Genomic DNA, 12,928 nt, shown 5'->3' with positions numbered 1-12,928 from the left:
GCTCATTAACCCTTTCGTCTTCCTGATCAAGGTATTGAAGTAATTCTAAGGTAATATCCCTTTGGGTGGCAGAGTTCTAAATTATGCAGCCTACTAAACGGAATCTTGGTGAAAAACACTATGATGCTGGAAGAACTCAGCAGGCCAGGCAGCATCCATGGAGAAAAGCAGGCGGTCAATGTTTCGGGTCAGGACTCTTCTTCAGGACTGAAGATAGGAAAAGGGGAAGCCCAATATATAGGAGGGAAAAGTAGGGCAGTGATAGGTGGACAAAAGAGGGGAGGTGGGGTGGGCACAAGATGGTGATAGGTAGATGCAGGTAAGAGATAGTGATAGGCAGGTGCAGGGAGGAGGGGAGAGCAGATCCACTGGGGGATGGGTCAAAGTTAAGGAGGAAAAAAGGGGGTAGAAAAAAAGAAAGATAGGCTAGGAAAGGGAAGAAAAGAGGAGGCATGGTTGCGGGTGACCAGGGGATGGGTCAAAGGCAAGAAAGGAAAAAAGGGGGGGTATACAGGGGGATACGTCTTCCACTTTTCCTATCTTGTCCTGAGGAAGGGTCCTGACCCGAAATGTTGCCCGCCTGCTTTTCTCCACAGATGCTGTCTGGCCTGCAGAGTTCCTCCAGCATCATCGTGTTTTTCATCAAGATTCCAGCATCTGCAGTCCTTTGTTTCATAAAGAATCTTGGCATTAGCACAGAACTGTACTGAATAAGTACTCCAGAGTTGTCAAGACAGCAATTGTTTGTCTCAGAAGTCTTGCTACTATATTGCTATATTTAACTCACAATTCTGATTTATTACCAAAATTCCTAAAAGGAATCATGAGCTAGTTGGTCAGAAAATTGTTTCTATTCCCTAACAGCTTATTGTCTGGGTGAATCAAACCATTATATGGTTCAATATGAAAGAGTCTTTGGACTCTTTTCCTCAAGGGAAGTGGAAGCAGAGTTTTTGAATACTTTGAGGGCAGAGGTAGATAAATGCTTAATAAGCAAGGGGGCAAAAGGTTATTATGGGTAGAAAGGAATGTGTAGTTGAGGTTACAATCAAATTTTATTAATTAGTGAATCTGATGAATTTAAGATGTGACATTTCAGTCATACTAGGATTTGCCCATTAATAAAGAGGGCCTAATTTAGATATGGTATATTTGAATAAGGCTTTCATTTCTTGTAGGTGGCTGCCTTGGGCCCTTACAATGCCTGCACTATCTGGCAGCTTATCACCATGGAACACAAAATGAGTGCGGCTACGTTGAATTTTGTCATGCTTGTTTTGGGGCCAGAATAGTACTTTAATCACTAGGGTACAGAAGGCTACAGACAAAATGCTGGAAAATGGGGTTAGTATAGATGACTACTCAATGTTCGACATGGACACAAGTGAGCCAAAAAGCCTAGTTCTGCACTGTATGATTCTATGAAGTAATATACAAAGGAAAAATGACACTTCTAGTCTATAGTTTATATATAATCTATATATATATAGTCTATATAGTCTATATTTTGGCTAAAAATATTTTCTAAATATTTAGTTAGATTTTCATTCAGTCTTCTCTCATACAGGAAAAGTTCTACCAGCATCATCGGCCTTTTTTTTTAACCTCATCCATGGTGAATATTTAGGAACATGAGAGAAGCAAAGTAGGTTATTCAGCTCCTTAAATCTATTACAACACCTTAATAACTATAATGAACTATTTAAACTAAGTCCCATTTTAAATCCCAAATGTAACCAAATGTATCACCAGCACTAGTATTTTGCATAAGTAAGGAATCTCAACTTAGATCAGCTGTAACCAGTATCTTTCTAGACTTTTTTGCCAAATGTATGTATAGATTTTTTTAAAAATATGCTCCTTTTTAGAAAACTGTTTCAAAGTAAATAAAAAGAGCTACTAGAGGAACTGGAGCATAAAGTACAACTGGGATAAGAATGAAAAATGTAAAAACAATGGGATAGAAAAAGGTATTTTTCCAAAAACTTTTAAATCACTGGGGACAATTTTGACACCTAGTCAAGGACAAGCAGGAGTCACTTCCTGTTTAAAGGCCGAGGACTCTGACTGGGGTGGTGGGAAAATCTACCAGTCACTACCATGAGCAGCGTAGCACTCTGGGCTATTAGGCATCCCAGACAAGAGATTGGATGGGCTTCTACTGACCCAGAGACTTCTTTGTGGGCCCAAAAAAATGCTTTCCTATTCTTGATAGAAATACCCAAAATAAAACCTAAAATGGTTAGGCTCTTGCCACCTATTCAAATACTCAGAGTCTTCCATACACACAGTCCACAAGTACAGTCAGGTCTATGCATAACAAAATAAACATAAATTACATGGATTAATCAGGCTCCCACCTATACCATGCAAATGCCAGGGCTGTTTTTATGGCAGCTGAGCTTGGACAGGAAACTAGGTGGTAGCTGTAGTGCTCTGACTTCTGCTCTAGTATTACCCATTAGGATAGCTCTAGTCAATAATAAATCTGTCTTTCAGTCACTCAACTATCTAGATTATTGAAATTAAGAAAAAGGTGGTCCAAATTCAGATTGATTACAGGCAACAAACACTTCAAGAGTCGAGAAATCAAAGCTAAAGTGGAAATGACATAAAAAAATCAAAACAATAAATTCAAATTTATGCCAAACACTAAAATACTCATTCAACAGAAGCATACAAGGGACAGGCATCTACAATTACTTCCAGGCAATGGGCTAATACAAATACGAATTGAATTTCCAATCTCTGACTACCAAAGGTAATGTACATCAATAGAAGCAGGAAGATAAATCTCCTTGAGACTTACCTGCAATGCTTCACAGGCAGACTCGACTGTAAGTGTGCTGCTGATATAATCCACGCATAGCTGAAAAACAAACCCATTGTTAAATAGACAAATCATTCTAAGTAAGTAAATTAAGAATAGTAAAGTTTCAGCAGAGGAATGTTTTGGTGGGATGGAGAAAGGATTAAAAAAAGAGCTGCTGAAAGAAGTTTCCAAGCAAGCCAGCTGATATAAAGTCTGTGCAGTATGGCCAGTCCAACATAATCATGTAGACATGCACAAAAGAGTATGTCATATCTGCTTTACCACAGCACTTATTGGTATTGGTATTGGTTTATTATTGTCACCTGTACTGAGGTACAGTGAAAAGCTTGTCTTACAAACCGATCTTACAGGTCAATTCATTACACAGTGCAGTTACATCAAGTTAGTACAGAGTGCATTGATGTAGTACAGGTAAAAAAAACAATAACAGTACGGAGTAAAGTGTCACAACTACAGAGAAAGTGCAGTGCAATAAGGTGCAAGGTCACAACAAGGTAGGTCATGAGGTCATAGTCCATCTCATTGTATAAGGGAACTGTTCAATAGTCTTATCACTGTGGGGTAGAAGCTGTCCTTAAGTCTGGTGGTATGTGCCCTCAGGCTCCTGTATCTTCTACCCAATGGAAGAGTAGAGAAGAGAGAATGTCCCAGGTGGGTGGGGTCTTTGATTATGCTTAAGACTGGAGGGTGGCTAATGTTGTGCCTTTATTTAAGAAGAGTGGCAAGGACAAGTGAGGGAACTACAGGCTGGTGAGTCTAACATCAGTGGTGGGAAAGTTATTAGAGGGGGTTCTGAGAGATCAGATTTATATGCATTTGGAAAGCCAATGACTCATTAGTGATAGTCAGTATGATTTTACGCATGTGAAATCACGTCTCACGAGTTTGATTGAGTTTTCTGAAAAGGTGACCAAAAGGATTGACAAGGGCAGTAGATGTTTACGTGGACTTAGCAAGGCCTTTGACAAGGATCCACACAGTAGGCTGATTTGGAAGGTTAGATCACATGGGATCCAGGGTGAGCTAGCCATTGGATACAAAATTCGCTTGGTGGAAGGAGTCAGAAGGTGGTAGTGGAGGGTTGTTTTTTTAAGATTGGAGGCTTGTGACCAGTGGTGTGCCCCAGGGATTGGTGCTGGGTCCCCTGTTGTTTGTCATCCATATTAATGATTTGGATGAGGATGTATGTGGCTTGGATAGTAAGCATGTGGATGGCACCAAAATAGGTTGGTGTAGTGGACAATGAAGGAAGTTGTCTAAGGTAACAATAGGATCTAGAACAACTCGGAAAGTGGGCCAAGGATTGGCAGATGGAATTTAACTCAGAAAAGTACAAAGTGTTATGTTTTGGGACTGGACTTACACCATAAGTGGCAAGGCTCTGGGGAATGTTGTAGAGCAGAATACCCTGTATATAGTTCCCTGAAACAGGTAAACAGGGTGGTGAAGAAGGCGTATGCCAAGCTGCCCTTCATCGGTCGGGGCATTGAGTACAAGAGTTGGGACGTCATGTTACAGCTGCAAAGGACTTTGGTGAGAGTACATTTGGAGTATTGTGAGCAGTTCTGGTCGCCATATTATAGGAAAGAAGTGATTAAACTAGAGAAGCTGCAGAAAAGATTCACATGGATGTTGCCGGACTGGATAGGCTGCAACTGTTTTCCTTGGAACAAAAGGGGCTGAGGGGTGACCTTATAGAAGTGTATAAAATTATGAGGGGCATAGATAGGGTGGATAGTCACAGTTTTTTTTCCAGGTTAGCCTAGTCTAAAACTAGAATGCATAGGTGAACGGTTCCCTTATGCAATGAGATGGACTCTGACCTCACGATCTACCTTGTTGTGACCTTGCACCTTATTGCACTGCACTTTCACTGTAGCTGTGACACTTTACTCTGTACTGTTATTGTTTTTACCTGTACTACATTAATGCACTCTATACTAATTCAATGTAACTGCACAATGTAAATCAGCCTACGATCGGTGTGCAAGACAAGTTTTTCACTGTACCTCGGTACAAGTGACAATAATAAACCAATACCAATACCAAGAGGGGAAAGATTTAAAGGGGATCTGAAGGGCAATTTTTTCCACACACGTAGGACGAGCTGACAGAAGAAGTGGTAGGGACAGGAACCATTACAACATTTAAAAGACATTTGGACAGGTTCGTGGATAGGAAAGGTTTAGAGGAATTCGGGCTAAATGCAGGCAAATGGGACTAGCTCAGGTAGGCAGCTTGGTCGGCACAGACATATTGGGACAAAGGGCCTGTCTCCATGGTGCATCTCTCCCTGCTCCAATTTTATTTTATGCTGCAGTGCTATTCCAGGCCTTGGTATTTTACATGGTGACACACACAATTATAACAAGTTAGACAACTTCAACCTAAAGTAACAAGAACCTTATATTAAATTACAATATTATATTACAAATATAGAGGGTGGTTGAAAGCTAGAATGCACTGCCTGTTTGGGTGGTTGAGCCTGAGACTTTCAACATTTAAGTAGTATTTATTTGAGTGGTTGAAATGCAAAGGCATAGAAGGCTCCCAACCAAGTGCTGGGAAATGGGATTAGTATAGATCTGTACTTAACGGTCAGCATGGACATAGTGAGCTGAAGGGCTTTGGCTACTGATAAATATTTTAATACTATTTTGCACTTAACAAAAGTAATCTTTTTAAAACTTGTAATTCTATCACTAAATAAATGTCAAGTGTTAATAAAAAAAAAGCAGCAAAAGAAATAAAGCACCAAAACTTAAGGACTGACTAGCATTGATTTCTAATAGTGATAACTGATTACAGTAATACTCTGGTTCACTGAGTGGTATCTCTGTAAATCTAGCTAAATAACTGCATCACCTACATCACATAAGCTGCAGAGGAACTAAAGGCAGAGGACTGACAAACGTTTGGACAGGCTGTACAATTTAATAACTTCATTTTACCCCCACTGTTAATTTCAACTGACAAGCTTTCTTGATAGATATTTGCATACAATCTATACATATTAAGTGTCATTTTATTTCACAATATGCCAGATCCAATGAGTACATGTTCTAGATACACATATTGAGAGCCGACTTCAATTATAAAATCCTTGGCAAGAGATTTTCTTTGGCACAAGTCAGCTGTATACTGCAGCATACTTAAAATCCCTAATAAAATGTATATACCAGACATATGTTTGGTATGTCTGGTATATACATTTTATCAGGGATCTTCAAAGGAAGTTGCCATATGATTAGTTTGTACCTGAATCAAGCTATGCCATTCTGAAATGCAACCCACCTATTCTACCATAAATGAAAACCAAACAAAAAATGTTGATGCTGGAAGTCTGAAATAAAAATAGAAAATGCCAGAAACACTTTAATTTCCTATCCCACCCTGACTCTGTGACCTTCTGCACTGTTACAACAAGACCCGACATAAGCTAGAGTAACAACGCCTCATCTGTCTGGGCACATTACAGCCTTTGGACTCATTAGGTAATTTGCTTTCTCCATCTGTATCGTAACTCCCCATTTCTGCAGTTATCTGCGAATAATGACTCAGTTTTTCTCCTTTAGGTCAGCCTGATCTGCTGGGCATGCCTACAGCCCTGCTATTAGAAAATACATAACCCAGATAAAGAAGCATAATCACCTTCAAAGTGTCCCCATTAACCTATTTGACCAGATGACACATTCCCTTGGCAACCCCTGCCTTACTCTCTATATCCATCCATTCCTCCCTCCATCTTCTCTGCAACTTAAAATGAGTTACTTTTCTCTCTTTCCCAGTTCTGGTGAGGCATTAACTGTGTTTCTCTTTCCACAGATGCTGCCTGGTCTGTTGAGTGTTTCCAGCATTTTATGCTTTTATTCCACCCATGCTATTGCCGTCCAGTTTGGAGGCATACGATGCATTAATATTTCCAAGGCTACGGACCAAGTGCTGGTAAATGGGATTAGTATAGATAGATATTGATGGCTAGCATGGACATGGTAGTCCAAAGGGCCTGTTTCTGTGCTGTAGGACTGTATGATTCTATTGCAGGCGCATCTGAAACAGATTATTTCCACCAGCAATTTAAGAAAGCAACAACAACACAGCTTGCCACATTTTTCAGCCAAGAATAAAATGATTAGTCACTGGCCTGCAAATCTACAGGAAAGATCCAGCAAAAATAAGACAAAAATATTCAGCATGGCTTTGTGAGGGGCAGGTCGTGCCTCACGAGCCTTTTTCGAGATGACAAGGTAGAATGGTGGATGTAGTGTATATGGATTCTAGTAAGGCATTTGACAAGGTTCCCCATGGTAGGCTCAATCAGAAAGTCATGTGGCATGGGATCCATGGAAACTTGGCTGTGTGGAGTTGGAAGTGGCTTACCCACAGAAGGCAGAGGGTGGCAGTAGATGGAGCAAATTCTGCCTGGAGGACAGTGACCAGTGGTGTTCTGCAGAGATCTGTTCTGGGACCCCTGCTCTTTGTGATTTTTACAAATGAATTGACAGAGGAAGTGGAGGGGTGAGATAGTAAGTTTGCAGATGACACAAAGGCTGGCAGTGTTGTGGATAGTGTAGAAGATTGTTGTAGGTTACAACGGGATATGGACAGGATGGAGAGTTGGGCAGACAAATGGCAGATGGATTTCAATCCGAAAAGTGTGAAGTGATACACTTTGGAAGGTCGAACTTGAAGGCAGAGTACAACATTAATGGCAGGATTCTTAACAGTGTGGAGGAACAGAGGGATCTTGGGGTTCAAGTCCATAGATCCCTCGAAGTTGCCCCTCAAGTTGATAGGGTGGTTAAGAAGGCATATGGTATGCTGGCCTTCATTAGTCGAGGGATTGCAGCTCTATAAAACTCTGCTTAGACCACACTTAGAATATTGTGTTCAGTTCTGGTTGCCTCATTATAGAAAGGATGTGGAAGCTTTAGAGAGGGTGCAGAGGAGATTTACCAGGATGCTGCCTGGATTAGAGAACATGTCTTATGAGGAAAGGTTGAGCAAACTAGGGCTTTTCTCTTTGGAGAGAAGAAGGATGACAGGTGACTTGATAGAGATGTATAAGATTATGAGAGACATAGATAGAGTGGACTGATAGTGCCTTTTTCCCAGGGCAACAATGGCCAAAACCAGAGGACATCCGTTTAAAGTGAGAGGAGGAAAGTTCAGGGGCGACGTCAGAGGTAGGGTTTTCACACAGTGAGTGGTTGGTGCCTGGAGTACACTGCCGGGTGTGGCGGTAGAGGCTGATACAACAGGGGCATTTAAGATACTGTTAGATAGGCACAAAGATGTAAGAAAAATGGAGGGTTACAGGCTGTGTAGGAGGGAAGGGTTAGATTGATCATGGAGTAGGTTTATATAGCTCGGCACAACATGGTGGGCCAAAGGCCCCATACTGTGCTGCACTGTTCTATGTTCTATATTCTAAGACAATCTATGGCACATCTAAAATAAAATTTCACAAGCACAGTAACTTCATGCAAGGAAGGCTATTAAACACTGTAACTGACACTACTACCGAAGCAAAACCTCATCATTGTAAGAGTGGGGTGCCTTTCATACAAGAATAACACTTATACAATTAATTGATAATACACTATACAAATATTCCAAAAAGAAAAAATATAATAGAAAACCCATACAAATAATATAAGTACTTCGCTATGAAGGAAAGAGGGAAAGAATGGTGCCTTAATGTAACATTGCTACAAATTTGGCCCTTGTTATCCAAAATACCACAGCACTGAGAGATTTAAAATAACTTTTGCATGCAAGTTTTCAGGTCTTGGCTTCAAGATTAATTTCACTAATATTTATAGATGCTTTGGTAATATGTCCCAAATATCAAACTGAAAACCTTCCTTTAGAATTTCCTTTGGCTATTGCATCCAGCCAAGTTCACAGGAGTTTTCTAATGTTCAAAAGGCATGAGAGTACCATATCTGTCCTCATTTCAGACATGTGTCTCTGAAATGAATTTACTGAACTATAAATGAACAGGTTGGGGAACTAAGGGTAGTTATGGATGACAATTGGGTAGTGGAAGAACAACTTGCAAGTTTGATTTGTAATTCAACAGCTGGAGCGTGATTTGAGGATGAATGCTATACTGCCATGTCTGAAAATTATTTCTCAATGGTGCTCGGGTTATAGATGGCTGATGCAAATTTCCCAACATGCTCTTAAAATACAGTATGATAGGGAGAGTGAGTTGAGTGCAAGGAAAGGTGCACAATCAGCTGAAAATGGGGAGAAGGAGTTTAACATGAGGTCGTAGCTGCTGAACTTGTTTAGGGGAAATACCCTACACCAATCTCAGATGTCCATATTTCAGTGAGGATGCCTTCTCTGAAAGAAGGTTATTGAGTTTTCTGAAAAGGTGACCAAAAGAATTGACAAGGGAAAGGCAGTAGATGTCATCTTCATGGACTCAGCAAGGCCTTTGACAAGGATCCACACAGTAGGCTGATCTGGAAGGTGAGATCACTTGGAATCCAGGGTGAGCTAGCCAACTGCATACAAAACTCACTTGGTAGAAGGAGTCAGAGGGTGGTAGTGGAGGGTTGGTTTTTTAGATTGGAGGCCTGTGACCAGTGGTGTGCCACAGGAATCGGTGCTGGGTCCTCTTTTGTTTGTCATCTATATTAACAATTTGGATGAGAATGTAGGTGGCTTGGATAGTAAGTTTGTGGATGACACCAAAATAGGTTGGTGTAGTGCACAGTGAAGAAAGTTGTCTAAGATTACAACAGAATCTAGAACAATGAAGATAGTGGGCCAAGGAATTTAACTCAAACAAGTCTGAAATGTTTGGGAAGTTAAACCAGAGAAGGATTTACACAGTAAATGGCAAGGCTCTGGAGAATGTTGTAGAACAGGGAGACCTAGGGGTACAAGTATATAGTTCCCTGAAAGTGGCGATACAGGTAGTCAGGATGTTGAAGAAGGCGTTTGGCGCACTTGCCTTTGTCGATCAGGGCACTGAGTATAAGAGTTGGGACGTCATGTTATAACTGTACAAGACGTTGGTGAGACCACATTTGGAGTATTGTGTGCAGTTCTGGTTGCCAAGCTATAGGAAAGGTGTCATTAAGCTGGAAAGGGTGCAGAGAAGAATCACAAGGATGTTACCGGGTCTGGAGAGCTTGAGTTATAAGGAGAGACTGGATAGGCTGGGTTTTTTTCCCCCTGGAGAGTAAGAGGCTGAGGGATGACCTTTTAAAGGTATTTTATGAGGGGCACAGATAGAGTGAATGGTCACAATCTTTTTGCCAGGGTAGGGGAGTCATAGATTTAAGGTGGGGGGGGGAGATTTAAAGGGGATGTGAGGGAAACTTTTCCACACAGAGGTTGGTGGGTATGGGGAACGAGCTGGCAGAGGAAGTGGTAGAGCTGAGTACAATTACAATGTTTAAAAGGCATTTAGACAGGTATATGGATAGGAAAGGTTTAGAGGGATATGGGCCAAACATAGCCAAATGGGACTAGCTCAGTTAGGCAATTTGGATGGCATGGATGAGTTGGGCCGAAGGGCCTATTTCTGTGCTGTATAACTCTATGAAATCTGCCAGTTGTTGCAGCCACAATCACAACTTCAGAGCCCAAAAAGACTGGATTTTCAGTGGGTACCAAAGTGACTGTGATAATGAATGTTTATACATCTGGCACATTCCAGACTGGAGTTCAAAACATCTGTAACAGTGTGCAGTTTGAATTCCCCAGTCAGAGTCTCAGCAACACCTGCCTCAATGATAGGCAGCACAGTCTCTTTGGGTGCTGGGACTTTATCAATTTGCCTGTCTTCTCTCTCTGCTGCCTCCAGTTCTACTTTGTACAACAAGCCAGTTGGCATTATCCTTTGAATTCTTCTCATGGAACAGGAAATGAAATGCCTCTTAGAAAAGAATAAATAGTCTTTATATGTATTATTTGGCTTCAAATCACAAGAAAACTACAATTAAAAGAAGAAATTTGTTCTGTTTTGCACACTTGATAACAGTGAAAGACACTCCTTTAAAGTCGATCATTTAGATAAAATCAGTCATTTTAACAATACAAACCATGCAATTTGCAGGTATACAGTCATCAAGATGAAGCGTAATGATAAGGACCTTAAACACATATTGGCTGAGTTCGAACAGATTGACATAATTTCAACCCACAAGAAGCAACAGCCACATTCCTTTTGCAACAAGATGCTTATTTAATTTAGTAATCAAAGGTTCTATAATGCATTTTGATTGAATATAAGAATGCCTTTACACTTGCAAACAATATGATAACTTGTAAATTATTCTCCTTCAGTAAATACAATATTGGTAAACTAGACTTTGAGTAATTATGCTTATTTTTCATCAGTTAAAATTCCCCTATCTATGTGCTTAAAATTGCTATTTAAAAGAAATACATGAGACATCAGACAAAAATGTGGTTGTTTTAATCACAAGGTGGATAGGGTTTACATTGAGATAAGTTCAGTAGGGTTAGATGCACATCCAACAGTGGAGTGGTATACGATGAGGAAGCACATTACAATCACATAAAATACACATTATACAATGCATTTAATTAGAAAAAAAATCCAAGGCAGCATCACACATGCATTACGGAAAATGGAAGGAGATTACTAAAAACCTTTTCAAAGCGGTAGGATTTCAACATGATGTTAAAGGCAGAGTGTGAGTTGGAGAGTCAGATGAATTGGACTGAATATTGGTGCATAAGAGTGAAACAGCAAAGACAGCTACCAATGCTTTTAACAATTTTTAATTCAATGAAATCAACAGCTGAATGGCCAGCCTTCTGGTGTGCACCTTCCCTAAACTTCAGCTCATCCAGTGCCTTGCTGCCCTTATCCTAGCTTGAAAGTAATTCTGTTCACCTATCAGGCCTGTAGTCTCAAACCTGCATCGGCTTCCAGTTTAGTAGTACCTTTATTTGGAAATTCTCACCTTGGTTTTGAAATTCCTACAGAGTCGTACATTCTTGTGTAACATTCTCCAGCTCAACACCCTTCAACTCTGGCCTCTTACACATTCCTCATATTAAATCACTTGACCATTGCCAGCTAAATCTTCAGCTGCCAATGCCCCAAGCTCTGAAATTTCCTTCCAGTACCTCTCCAACTCGCTGTCTCATCTGCATTCATTTGCTCAAAACTTGTCTCTTTGACCATAATACCCATGAAGTGCCTTGGGATACTTTGCAACTTTAAAGGTACTATATACTGTAAATGTAAGCTGTTTTTATTGTAGATTCAGAGGAACCAAGAGCTTGGGGAATCTGTGTTGTAAGACTGTAGAAGATTATAGATGCAGGAAAGGCAGAGCACTTGAGAGAGTTCAATGCAAAGTTAAAAACACTATATGTGAGGAATGGAGGGGTGGGAGAGGGACATGGTAACATGGTAGAACAGCCAGATAAAGGGAGATGGGCAAACAGAACAATATGGGATAGAACAGTTGCAATAAAGGTTTAGATCAGCTATGGAAGGGGCCATGCCTTGGACAGTATTGAAATAATCATGTCCAAAAGTGATAAAGACATGGTTGAGGGTATCAGGAGCAGACCTACTGATGCAGAAGCAGCGATGGGTGATTGACCCAAGAGGATCTTGCAGTGGAGGTAGAATGGGTTAGAAATTCACAACTACCCAACAGACCGAGACCTCAAATAGAAAACAAATGAATACTCTCACCGGCGTACAACAAAGCTCAGAAAGTCACAAAGTAAATCAAACAGCTGCGAAGTATTGATGGTAATTTCACAAGAAGAAAACTAAACTCCAATTCAGCAGGAAAATATGCTTTATTTTGATCTTAAATATTAGTGGGTCAAAATAAAGTAGATTCTACTTTTTTTTAAAAAAATGACATTTAAACAAAAATTAAGTTGTAGCTGATTTCTTGGGCTGAACTTTTTCATTACTGTAATCAGAATATTTCTTTGTTTTGTTTTCCCCAGATCGAATTGGCTTCTGTCCATTTTCGCATAAAATTATATTTCATGCTGCACCCAGAGACTCGTCAGATTCTTGTGCCTTGCAGTGCCTTCTGTTTTTTTGGCATATTAACAGTGTTCATTCAAAAA

General features: G+C 40.3%; 1 protein-coding gene across 2 annotated transcripts in view; it reads right to left on the bottom strand.

Annotated features, from left to right (window-relative positions):
- The window catches only part of LOC127568245 (BTB/POZ domain-containing protein 19-like), a 120,759-nt gene that overhangs the window by 59,512 nt on the left and 48,319 nt on the right, over positions 1-12,928 (bottom strand). For both annotated transcript variants that reach the window (XM_052011772.1, XM_052011773.1), the window contains exon 4: positions 2,810-2,869. In XM_052011772.1, the coding sequence (XP_051867732.1) occupies positions 2,810-2,869 (60 nt within the window). The remainder of the gene's footprint in view (positions 1-2,809; positions 2,870-12,928) is intronic.

The sequence above is a fragment of the Pristis pectinata genome, chromosome 3, assembly GCF_009764475.1.
Source record: "Pristis pectinata isolate sPriPec2 chromosome 3, sPriPec2.1.pri, whole genome shotgun sequence".
Taxonomy (NCBI): domain Eukaryota; kingdom Metazoa; phylum Chordata; class Chondrichthyes; order Rhinopristiformes; family Pristidae; genus Pristis; species Pristis pectinata.
Note: the sequence above shows the minus strand (reverse complement) of the source record. Positions and strands in the feature narration are given on the sequence as shown.